Source organism: Triticum aestivum, chromosome 4D (assembly GCF_018294505.1).
Source record: "Triticum aestivum cultivar Chinese Spring chromosome 4D, IWGSC CS RefSeq v2.1, whole genome shotgun sequence".
NCBI classification, from domain to species: domain Eukaryota; kingdom Viridiplantae; phylum Streptophyta; class Magnoliopsida; order Poales; family Poaceae; genus Triticum; species Triticum aestivum.
This window is the reverse complement of record NC_057805.1, coordinates 472624402-472636448: the sequence shown is the minus strand read 5'-3', so window position 1 is coordinate 472636448 and position 12047 is coordinate 472624402. Positions and strand designations below refer to the sequence as shown.

Genomic DNA, 12047 nt, shown 5'->3' with positions numbered 1-12047 from the left:
CTTGTTATTTTTGTAGATCTAAAATATCTCTCCTTTAATGTGATTTGAGAGAGACAAAGTATGAGTTGCTATAGCTTTAGTGCTAAGAGCTATATCTAGATTAAGATATGGTAACTCTCTCTTTTCTCCTTAATTAGGGTGCCACATCAGAGTTTACTTAGGTGCCATAATTAAGATATAGTCTAAGGTGAAGCAATGAGTATGTCCTAAATTTTGTACAACTCTTATCTCAAAACCCGTTGCTTGATATATTATTTAGTAAATAATGAATTCCTACAGGATTGCAAAAAAGAAAAGAATACCTATTGAAAATTATATCCAAATATACATTAATAAAAAAGCTATTTTCTAATGAGATACCTTTTTCCTGAAGGGAAATACCTCATCTATTCCAAAATATAAGGTGTATTAGTATTTTTTTGAAAAGTGAAAATTCTCAATGTTTGACTAAGTTCATAACAAAATTTAAAACACAAAAAATTAACATCTAATTAGTATCATTAGATTCAAGATGGAATATATTTTATTTTTTTGATATTATGAATGTCGATACATTATTATTTAAATTTGGCCAAACACATAAACATTTGACTTTTAGAATAATAGTAATATACCTTATATTTTGGAACAAATTGAGTTAGAACGATCATTATTAACGGTAGTTTTATTTACTTGACGTTTGCCAGGAAGGGATGGAAAATCAAAGGTTTTTTTGGTAATTTATATTGTCGTGAGGATGTCAAATTTAGTTAGCAACCATGACAATTCTGGCAAAAAAAAAACCCAGCGGATTTGCGATGTCAGCTAACTAAAATAGCCATCCTCGACCAACACAGATTGTCTTGAAAAATGTTTTGCATTTGCGATGCTTCCTGGCGAACGTCTGCTGTTTAAGCCGGTCCTTACTTTATACTCCCTCTATAAAGAAATATAAGACAAATATAAGAGTGTTTAGATCACTAAAGTAGTGGTCTAAACACGCTTATATTTCTTTACGGAGGGAGTACTTATTATCGGTCAATATTAATGTTTTTCCTTGTACAGTATAAAGCATGATGATCCTATATCCAGCTGGAGTATTTAATTTTGTAACCTCAGTTGATGTGGAGCATGCAACGAGATTGCCCTTATGAACATGAATTAATCGGTCCATGATAGATAGGCACTCCTGCCACTACCGGACAGCGCCGAACACGATATGGATATATGGTAACGCCATCCATCCAGCCTGCTCGTGCCGCCAAAAAACAAATTAATACTCGCAGCACAACGTCCCAAAGCCAGAAAGAGGCCAGTGTCTCCATGCGAACGCCAAAGTCAAACCCCAAACAAGCAAACACCTGCGCTTCCCTCGCTCGCCGCAACGGTCCGGACCCGGAGCCAGGGATACAGACCCGGAGCCGAGATCGGTGCACGCACGCACGGGTGGGCTGGGTGGGTGACGTCGGAGGCCGTAGCTGCCGTGCCGCGCGCGCAGCCCGTCCCTCCTCTCCTCCGATCGATCCCGGCCCCTCTCCTCGCTCGCTCGCTCGCCTATAACTACCGCCCGCGCCCCCCGGCCGCTCCCTCTCACTCGCTCTTCTCCCCGTTCGAGCCCCACAGCCACACACATCGCCCGCTCCATCGACACCGGCCGGGGCTGACAACGAGATCGCCGCCGCAACCGTCCGCCGGTTCTTGCTTCCCTGCCTGATCCTTGGCGATCTCGCCGGCTCGGTTCCTGGCAGGTAATGGCCTCTTCTCCTGATATTTTTCTCGCCATTTTTACAAGACCATAGGACGCACGGCCCAGGTTCCACATCACAGAAAGACGATGATAGTATCGAAGATATCTTTGTTCGGCCAGGGGGCACCAGAGCTTTGTTACGATCCTAGATCAGCACCAAGATATCTTTGTTCGGCCAGAGAGAAGGCCGGAATGGACTCTCCGCTATCCTTCCTAGGCGCCACCCAGCCTGCCTGCCACCGCATCACAACCACCGCCCGCCCGTCGCTACCAGCGCTATAGATCATGACGGAACATAGTAGTTTTCCCGCCATTACCCGATCGCGAGATACTGATAGGACACCACTTTGCGCCGTTGTCTCATCATCCATCGCGCCGCTCTTGTTCTTGTTGCAGCGCCCTTCACTCTGGACTTCTTCTCCCCGGCGGTGCCGCGCGGCGCGATAACCGGCGTGCCGGCGAGGGTGGATGCGGGCGCCGTTCCTGCCCCGGCGCTCCTCCTCTTCAAGGGATCTCCGATAGACAACGGCTGATCGGGCAAACGCAACGCCTTGCTTCTCCTGGTCCCTGTCGCCTGTTTCCTGCTGCAAATCCTTCATCAGGATCAGAAACAAGTAATTCAAGAAGAATCGAGGCGCGAGTCTATCTTGATCCGAGATGGCTAAGATCAGCTGCTTCTGTGCTCTGCTCGGTGGCAAGGGCAAGAAATCCAAGGTCAGTGCTCATCTCTCTGTTTCTCATTAATTAATGGTTAATTAACCGGTTTGGGGTGGCCAGCGAGTGCACTTCTGTACACAGGCTCTTTACCAAGCCTGTTAATTAACTTGTACTACGTACTTCGTCACGTGTTTGCACTGTGTTGACCTATGTAGATTTCAACTATAGTATTTAATTAGTTTGTGTGTGGTCAATCCATGGCGTGTGTCGCAGGATGCGAAGAAGGTTCCGTACGCCAAAAGGGCCAACGGCAGCGACTGGCAGAAGGTGAAGCCGGTGGAGTCCATGGACGGGACGGTCGCCGCCTCCATCAGCCAAGGCGGTGTCGGCTGCGCCCCTGCCCCAACATGCCGCGACACAAAGGTTGTCGCCGCGACACCCGCCGAGCTGCCATACCGAGGCCGTGACGACGACAAGGCCTCGCCAGCGAGGGACGTCGGCCTCACCGGAGGCGCAGCCACGGACTCGTCCGGCTACAACAGCGACAAGGATGCTGCCGGCACCGGCACACCGGACGTGGTGAGCGAGCTGCCGTCGCCGGCGACTCCAGCGAGGCTGGAGCGCTCCTGCTCCAACATCGAGACGGCGAGGCCTGGCTGGAAGGCCTTCGACCTGCTGCTGCCGCCGGCCAAGTCGCGCTCCCACGGCGACCTCGCCACCTTGCCCGCCGGCGCCGGTAGCTTGCTCGCTAGCCCCAACGGCGCGCCGGCCGGCTCCAGCCCGGCGCCGTCCGTGAAGTCGACGTGCAGCGCGGACCGCGTGATGCTGAAGAGGAGGTCGTCCAGCCAGGTGCTCCCGTCCCAGAGCCGGAAGCTGTGGTGGAGGCTGTTCATGTGGAGCCACCGGAACCTGCACCGGCCGGGCGCCGCCACATGGAGCACCTTGCCACCCGCTGGCGCGGACCACCAAATGCTCCACTCCCACCACCAGCAGCACGACGGGTACACGTCCGACACGTTCGGCGCGGCCGCGGACGGCAAGAACAAGGAGATCGCCGAGGTGGAGGAAGAGCCGACGTGCCCGAACCAGTGGGTGGCGTTCTCGGCGGAGGCCTCGTCGCCGCTGGACCGCGTCAGCGCGTGGGTGAGCAGCCTCGTGGACGGCCCGCTAATCCACGGCGAGGAGCAGGAGGAGGAGGAGGACGAGGAGGAGGAGGGGAACGGCATCACCGAGACCGAGATCGAGATCGGCGAGCCGTCGGGTACGACGTCGAAGGACCACGCGCAGGCGCAGACGCGGCAGAAGCGGCGCAGCAGGGCGGCGGAGGAGGCGGTCCAGCAGGCGAGCAGCATCGTGCAGACGCTCAACGCCTTCTCCTCCGTGGCGCACATCTCCGGCATGGGGCTCAAGGCCGTCCCCATGATCTCGGCCTTCTCCAGCCTCCGGGCGGTGAACCTCTCCGGCAACTTCGTCGGTAAGTAAATCGATACGACGTTTCTACACTCAAGATGATCGATCGGCAGCACAGGTGCAAGTGAGTGATATGAATTCGTTGGTTTGATTTGGCATGCAGCTCACATCTCGGCCGGGTCGCTGCCCAGGGGGCTGCACTCGCTGGACCTGTCCCGGAACAGCATCGCCAGCATCGAGGGCCTGCGGGAGCTGACGCGGCTGCGCGTGCTCAGCCTCAGCTACAACCGGATCGCGCGCATCGGCCACGGTAACCATTTCTGATTTCTTCTCTTCTCTTGGCAACGGACCATGAATCCACCATGGATCGCGCCCATTCCAGTACTACGTACGTGCTCTGGTGAAAGCCAGCTGCGCTTGGGGGTATACCTTGTACATTGTTCAGTGTTCTGGTGTCCACAAGGACCGCCCGCCCCGGTAGCATTACGAGCGAGCTGCCAGATCTTGGCCCAGGCTAGCCAGGCACAGCACTGTAGTAGGGAAAGGGTGGTCCGAGCGAGCGACAGGCTATTCGTACACCCAAATTGATGGGCGTCGTGTCATCGGCCGGTACCAATACGCCGCGCTGGAAAGAACCTCTCTGGTTACGGCCGACCGATATAGACATCTCGCATTCTGCTTTTTACTTCGGATGTTTGCTCTCACGATCCTCGTCACACTCACACAGTACCTGGTACTACTAGAGTAGCAGCAGCAGCTTGTTCAGGCCTTGGGAACCGAGTGGATCCTGCACAGCTTTGCCCATCCCAGATGTAGATGCACGTGACTGACTGACTGACTGACTGGGTGCCACATCGTGGTCCACTGCAAAATTATGATCCTGCCAGAATTTCACCACACATCTTTGAGCTTTCAATCTCACAACTGACCAGTGACTAATCCTGCCATGTTCCTTGATGAAAACATTCCAGGGCTGTCGAGCTGCACGGCGCTGAGGGAGCTGTACCTGGCGGGGAACAAGATCAGCGACGTGGAGGGGCTGCACCGGCTGCTCAAGGTGGCGGTGCTGGACCTGAGCTTCAACAGGGTCACCACCACCAAGGGCCTGGGCCAGCTCGTCGCCAACTACAGCTCGCTGAAGGCGCTCAACCTGCTGGGCAACCCGGTGCAGGCCAACGTCGGCGACGACGCGCTCCGCAAGGCCGTCTCGGGCCTCCTGCCGCTGCTCGCCTACCTCAACAAGCAGGCCCTCAAGCCGCAGCGCGCGCGCGAGGCCGCCAAGGACAGCGTCGCCAAGGCCGCCCTCGGGAACAGCCGCTGGAGCTCGCGGCGGCGCGCGAGCTCCACGGCGCGGCGCCTCGGCCACAGCCCCGGCTCGGCGTCGGCCAAGAGGGAAGGGAGCAGCGGCAGGAGCAGGTCCCTGAACGGGGTTCAGGCGAGGAGGTGAGACGATCGGGCAAGGAGCAATGCTACAGATGGCATTGTCACGTTGATCACCCTGGACTGGACGGCGTTGAGTTGAGACTGTGTGTACTGCTGGAAATAACTGCAAACGTTGTGAGACCCGAAAGGTGTACTTGGAAAACAAGTGTAGTGGTAGTGTTTCAAGCCTTTCCTGATGAGCCCAAAATGATTCAGGAAAGAAGAAATGACATGCGGATGGATTCATGTAAGTTGCGAGGTCGACCAAATTTGTAAAGTTAAGTAAAATGTTTGTAGATTTTTTTTAGGTCTAGTAAGCATTATTGCTTGAAAATGTTGTCGTTGGCTCCTAGCTTCTTCCATTTCTCCATTGCCATTGAGGAGCTCAATTGTACTCCCTCCGTAAAGAAATATAAGAATTTGAAGTTGGCACTAGAGCTCGAGTGCCCAGAATTTGAATTGTACTCCCTCCGCCGATGCGCTATGTACCGGTTTTCTGTTTTTCCTAACGCAGACTTTGCAGTAGAAAATCTAATTTCAGAGATCCTCCTTTTCCAAAAAAGGGTAGAAAATCTAATGAGAAAAGGAAAAACATCAGACATTATTTTACTGAGGTAGACTGGCAAGGCTGTGTGGTTCGGCAAATTGCTCAAGATAATTTACTGAGGCGGAGCAGAGGAGTGTAGCTCCTTTTGCTAACCAGCGTGCCACCTGATATAGGGCTCTTCCATCGTTTAGCACTTTGCTGGAATGATTGATAATGAAGGAGACTTGGCAAAAAGAAGCAAAAACAAAATCCGACCTACCGGATTCGAACCAGTGACCTAAGGATTTATCTGCAACGACTACAGTCCTCCGCTCTACCAACTGAGCTAAGGTCGGCTTGTGCTCTAAACTAGATCAGGAACTATGTAAACTAAGGCTGAAAGGACAAGGACAGGAATACCAAAAACCATATATATGGGCATCAGGGTAAAGGATCGTGCACGCTATACGGGCACCGAACAGATGCACCACAAGCAAACTTTTATCCTTGGGTCAATGTTCGGCTGTCTTTGTATGCAAGTCAATCATCCATTTTTTTTTGCGAGGGAACTCAATCATAACATAATTGAGAGAAAAAAATTATACTAACATTTACTGCTGGCACTCCTCTAAAATGCCCAGTATTGTGCTTAGTTGCATGATGGTACGTTGAAAATCTCTCTTTCATTTTGAAGTTCTACCATATTTACATTGATTTGAAATGTGCGGATTTAGCCGACCGATGAGCAGAGCCAAGGCAAATAAGCAGTGTGTGCCATTAGACCTTTGACCGAGCTCGTGAGATCCGCTCTCCATGATGGTGGAAGGTGATATACTCCACCCTCCTGGGACAACGACATGTGCAGGTATATGATGGTGGCGTCCTGTTCTGCCAAAAGGTGCTTCATTTTGGTCCTCATAGATGCCGAGGGGATCATTGTCGACGTGCGACATATACGGGAGGGAGGGTCACCACCATCGGGACGGTGTTTGATATACCGTGCCATTGGGCGTAGTTGGGAGAGCAAATTTTGCCGTCTCATATATATGCATCACTAGCAAAAGCCGATGTCAGTAATTGGGAAATGGGGGCTATCTCGCTCTCTTATGCTCATCATGCGCAGTGGTTGCATAGCCCACAGGTTTTATGCTGATGGCGGATTGGGACATGCATGATTTAGAGACTTTGGTGCAGTTGAAGGTGGATTAAACTCACATAGACCAGAGTTGTGTTCGATGGATTCAGACGGTGTAAGAGATATCGGTGACGAACCATGCGCCAAAATTGCCGTCAACCAACAGGCACCGGAACCTAATGAATGATATGGGTTGCTATCGGAAAGTGCTTCCCACTTCACCGATAATGGTCGGTGTGCTCCTGCCAATAAGGGCTTTGCGATGATGCAGATCTCTGAGCTGCAGGTGACGTCTTCAATGGCATGGGGATTGTGCTATGGATTTGGATATTTGTCTTTGGAATCTCATAGGCCGAAACATATCACCATGAAACAAATTCACTTAAGGGCAAGTAGCGGTTAGTGGGAAGAGGTGTAAACCTCTCGATCATTTGCTTACTTCCCATCCAACTCTAGACCAAGTACTCGTGGTTCCCCAGGTGGTGGCGGTTGCAACACACACCTACCACCACATGCGGCGAAGTGCACACCTTTAGTCGTTGGCTCATTGTCTGTAAAGCATCACTTTACAAACAACCTATCCGTCAGAGTAGCAAAACAAAACATTGTAGTAGGTTTGACAAATAAACAACACGATTAATTTAAAAAAATGGAACAAAATATGACTATTACAATATTAAAAAAAACATGGCCGTGAAGCTTCAATCATCATCGAGACTCTCTTCTGACTTGATCTCCTAATGTTCATCCCCTTGTGGTTTGAAGGGGTATTCCGTCTCTATCTGGTGTATTCCGTCTTATTGTTGATTGGGTCTCTTTATCTCGCATAGAGGCTATCCAACTATTTCAAGATAGAACACCCGAGTGCGAAAAAGACCGACAATTGGCCACTCGACCAATTGCTATCAACTTACCGGTCCAAAGTTTTTTTTCCAGTTACCAACATTTTTTCACTTCTTACATTTCTAACAAGTAAAAATGTTACTTCAGGAAAATCTACCTTTCTTGTTTCGTACAAACATATATTTATCTAGAGTTATATCATTCTATCGTCAAAATTGAGGAGTGTGGCAATGCTCACATTGTGATCTACTTTCTATAGAGTAAATAGCATAAAACTGTCACAATTCGGGTTAGAGTTCTAAAAAATTACTCGCTCCAAACTAAAACCACGACAATTATTGTGGAATGGAGGGTGTATCACCTTTTTTTTACAGATGCTTACCACCCTGAGGGCACTACGTTGCCAAAAATTACCACGGTGACCGTTTGAGACGAAATTAATCACTATTATGACATGGTTGGTCCATTCGTCAGGGCTGATGTGGCACACATGTCAAGTCAGTTAGGTTGGACCATTAAGCTGGCTGTTACGACGGATGGGTCAACATGCCAGTCCATAAAAGATATTTCAATATTTTTTTTTGATAAAAGAGAGCTCCCTCTCCGATTTCATTTAACAAAAATCACAGTGTCTTGTGATTACAAACTAAGAGAAAGCAAAAGAAAGCCCAAAAGACATTTTAACAAAGTTACAAACAGTGAGAACGGAGCGTAGCTCAGTTGGCAAGGCGCGGGAGTTCGCAACCAGCCCACCAAGGTTCGAGTCTTGGCTCGAGCGTTTGGTACTCACGGAGTTTTCTTTTATAAAAAATGCCAACAGGCTAGTCTAGCCCGGGTTGGTCTCGTTTTTTTTAACTTATGGCGATGCATCTGTAGCTGCCGGAGGGCCATTGGCCGGGCTGCCATCGTGATCTACTTTCTATATGGGCGAGCCTCGAGACATTATGAATGGGATAGGATCACCAGTGCACGCAATGCAACGCATAGGCACATTTCTCATCTCCATGGAGTTCATGTACCAATTTCATGGCACCTCGAGCCAGTCACAACCACATGGTGGTCGATCAAATCATGGAGAGACGTTGCACGGTGCAGGGCAGGCGTTTTTTTTTGAAATGGAGGATGACCCCCGGCCTCTGCATCTGGAAGATGCATACGGCCACTTTATTAATTATTCTCAAGGACCTTACAAAGTATTACAGACAATATTCCTGAATCCACCATCTCGGCAACATATGCCGCTACTCTTATCCATATGATGAAGGATGCTAGTTGGGCCACTACCCAAACCACTCACCTAAACCTAACATCAAAAGCCGGAAGCCCCAGCCGAGCCACATACCGGGTCTGGGGCACAATCCGGTCAGACACACTCTTGTGTCGTCGCAGCCATCTTCCACAGGTCCGTCTTCAGAATATATTGAGTCTTCTACCTTGTGAAGGCCACTCCGCCATCGACGTCACCATGACGCCAGACAACTACCTCCTCCTGCGCGAGTCCATCTCCGCGCATCGGGCGGCGAGCCTCCACAGCGCCATGCCGCCGATCTTCGCCGCCATCAATGAGTGAGATGAAGTACCGCTCCACCACGGCATGTATAAGGTGAGGAAGGGCGAGGTCCCCATCGGAGACACGGCCGGAAGAGAAGCACCGCAGCCACAAGACACTGCCCGGAGCTGCGACGCGGTAGATCAGACGGGCCGCCACCAGGAACCAGACAAGTTCGCCATGCACACCCAACATCCCCATGCCCAAGTCGGCGCCTTCAAGAAGGTGACGACGCTGTGGCGCCGCCGCCGCTTAGCCACCGGGGCTAGGGTTTTCACCCGGGCGCAGGGGAAGGGGGGAGGCAGGGGAGGTTTAGCCTCGGCGCCGCCACCAAGGAGGGAATGACGTCCGGGACGCCATCGACGCCGTGACCGCCACCGGCGGCCAAGGGTTTCCCCCGGCCAAGCACCCTGCCGCCACCTCCGAAACACCCACAACATCAGCAGGCGCGTGCACGCCAGAGATCCAGGCCGGCTGGGGGTCATGCATCACGAGCAGACCAGATCGCCTCCGATCTGACGAGGGGAACCCGGGGCCTCCCCGCGCCATGACCAGCGCCCACCGGGATCTCGCTGCCCGCGCAGCCGAGGGGATCCGGCCTACCTCACCGACGAGCACTCCCCGCCGCCGGAGGAGCGCCGTCCGCACCAGCGAGGCCGCCGCCTCAGATCCGGGCCCTCGCCACCGAAAGGGAGCGGCCAAAGGCCTCGCCGCCGCCCTCACAGGCAGCCGCGCGGGGGCCCCGACGACCGCCTCCGGCAGCGGCGAGGAGGAGGGGAAGGGGGAAGGGGCGGCGGGGGGGGGGGGGGGGGGAACCCTAGATCGCCCCCGAGTCGCCCTCGGGAGAGCGACGCGGGGGAAGGGGTAAACAAGCCTAAGCCTCCTTCTGCAGGGCAGGCGTTGCATTGCATAATTGCATTGCCATTTCCGTGCACAGTCCGCTTTAGATGAGAGATGGCTAGTGTTGCCATTTTTTCAGCTCCGGTTTCACATGCGGTGATCATGTGAAGTGAACGCCCAAACACCACACGCGGGTTCCACAGTCCATAGCTCGTGCTTTTGAGAGGAGTTTCCCCGAAACATGAGCCTATCGGGGCCGTCCTACTGGAGCCTCTGCTACACCCGAAACGAGAAACAAAGTATTCTCGATGGGTTGGCTGCTGGCTACTAGTACTACTCGGTTAGTTCCATCGCTTGGCCATAGAGCACTTCGCCCCACAGCGCATACCCTTCTCCATCTCTCGCCACTCTCTCTCCCTCTCTGCAAGCGTGCACGGACGCCATGGACAATCCTCCGCCCGCGGCGGCGGCCAACAACGTGGCCAATCCTCCGGCGGCGGCAGCAGCCAACGACGTTGCCAATCCTCCGGCGGCGGCAGCAGCCAACAACGTGGCCAATCCTCCGGCGGCAGCACCTGCGGTAATGTGGTTCCCAAATCACAATCATTTCTGTCAAAGTATATCGACGCTGATGCTTTCCTCCATCCTTGATTATGCTCAGTTTTCTCTACGTGATCGGCAGTAAATTAACTAGCAAATGATCTGACATATATGTAGCAGAAGATTATAGGAGTACCTCGTGACAATTGCTTGATGGAATTAACATAAGGCGTTCAGATTCGAGCTACAGCCTAATGTAGGCCAATTTTAGTTTTCTATCTACGTGTTCTTGTTTCAGTTTGGCCAGATCTAATTAGAGCTACACAGAGACTCCACGAGCTATATTTGCCCCTCGTTCTCTTTAGAAAATCTTCTGCTAGTAGATCATAACCAAGGTGGTGTTTATTTGAAGCTATATAGTTTTCCATAGCTTGGTTGCAGTTAAAAACCCTTGTTAATTTTCCTGACGATCGAACAAGAGAGGAACATGTGCTTGCAACTGAACTGAACTAACCCGTTGAGCTCAACTGATGCAGGCTGCTCCAGCAGCGAACGACCCCGCTGCAGCGCGCGCCGCGCGGCACACCGCCTGGAAGAAGAAGGACAAGAAGCTTGCAATCATATCTCTGGTCGTTCTGGCGATCGTCCTGGTTCTGGTTGCGGTGCTGTGCCTCCAACCCTGGAAAAAGTAGAGAATCTATGCATCAAGATGCGTGGCGTGCTCTGAGTGCTTCTGTGGGATCGAGGGACCTGATCGTGTGCGTGGTTAAGGAGTACTACTACGTACGTCCAACCTATATATGCAGTTTGTTCTTCGTACCATCTATGTAGTTCATTGTGGACCAAGTAAAATTTCAGATTGGTGTGCCGACGGTGAACATGCAACAGCTGCTTAATTAGAGCTCACTCAAGTCAGTACTGTGCTATGATAATATATATTTTTTCTTCACACGTGCTTCTAATCTTCTTTGTGGGCTGTTGAAGCTACGAGAGCCGAACTTCACCTAGCCATGTTCAAATTCGCAATATACATTTGTGAGATTCGCCGACTGTTTAATGTGCAGTTAGGTTGTGCCCTCGTGTGATATTATGCTTGAAAACCTGCAAAAAAGAAAGAATGATTATATTCATGGTGTTGTGTGTGTGTGCGTCCACAAAAGACCAAAACCCACACCCCTCCCCAAAATTGCACAATAAAGCATAAATTTGCACTAGTGAATGGTATGCAACTTTAGAGAAACTCCGGACCCAAGGGGCAGCTAAAAAGCTCCCTCGAGCATCTGAAAATAATAATAATAATAATAATGTAATATTTATATCAATTACAAAATTATGTTTTACACAAGTACATATACCATTTTGCATGTTTACTATATTTCACAAGCAAAGGACAAGTTTT

The 12047-nt window shown here is 51.3% G+C and overlaps 2 protein-coding genes and 1 non-coding gene across 3 annotated transcripts; 2 read left to right on the top strand and 1 right to left on the bottom strand.

The window, feature by feature from the left end:
* Positions 1–1473: 1473 nt before the first annotated feature.
* On the top strand, positions 1474–5549 carry LOC123098730 (uncharacterized). Its single transcript, XM_044520796.1, has 5 exons — positions 1474–1727; positions 2123–2440; positions 2657–3857; positions 3957–4103; positions 4765–5549. Exons 2-5 carry the CDS (start codon positions 2384–2386, stop codon positions 5238–5240), a joined length of 1881 nt encoding a protein of 626 aa, XP_044376731.1. The 5' UTR covers positions 1474–1727; positions 2123–2383; the 3' UTR covers positions 5241–5549.
* Positions 5550–6011: 462 nt separating this feature from the next.
* Positions 6012–6097, bottom strand: TRNAY-GUA (transfer RNA tyrosine (anticodon GUA)). Its single transcript is given in 2 exon segments — positions 6012–6047; positions 6061–6097. It is a non-coding gene; the product is annotated as a tRNA-Tyr (tRNA).
* Positions 6098–10467: 4370 nt separating this feature from the next.
* On the top strand, positions 10468–11695 carry LOC123098732 (ice-structuring protein). Its single transcript, XM_044520797.1, has 2 exons — positions 10468–10688; positions 11185–11695. Exons 1-2 carry the CDS (start codon positions 10551–10553, stop codon positions 11338–11340), a joined length of 294 nt encoding a protein of 97 aa, XP_044376732.1. The 5' UTR covers positions 10468–10550; the 3' UTR covers positions 11341–11695.
* Positions 11696–12047: the final 352 nt, after the last annotated feature.

Excerpts from the sequence above, each read along its gene's own strand:
- LOC123098730 (XM_044520796.1), top strand. The coding sequence starts at position 2,384 with ATGGCTAAGATCAGCTGCTTCTGTGCTCTGCTCGGTGGCAAGGGCAAG. Across the intron at positions 3,858-3,956 it reads CCTCTCCGGCAACTTCGTCG|CTCACATCTCGGCCGGGTCG; the intron begins GTAAGTAAATCG and ends TTTGGCATGCAG. Across the intron at positions 4,104-4,764 it reads GATCGCGCGCATCGGCCACG|GGCTGTCGAGCTGCACGGCG; the intron begins GTAACCATTTCT and ends AAAACATTCCAG.
- LOC123098732 (XM_044520797.1), top strand. The coding sequence starts at position 10,551 with ATGGACAATCCTCCGCCCGCGGCGGCGGCCAACAACGTGGCCAATCCT. Across the intron at positions 10,689-11,184 it reads CTCCGGCGGCAGCACCTGCG|GCTGCTCCAGCAGCGAACGA; the intron begins GTAATGTGGTTC and ends CAACTGATGCAG.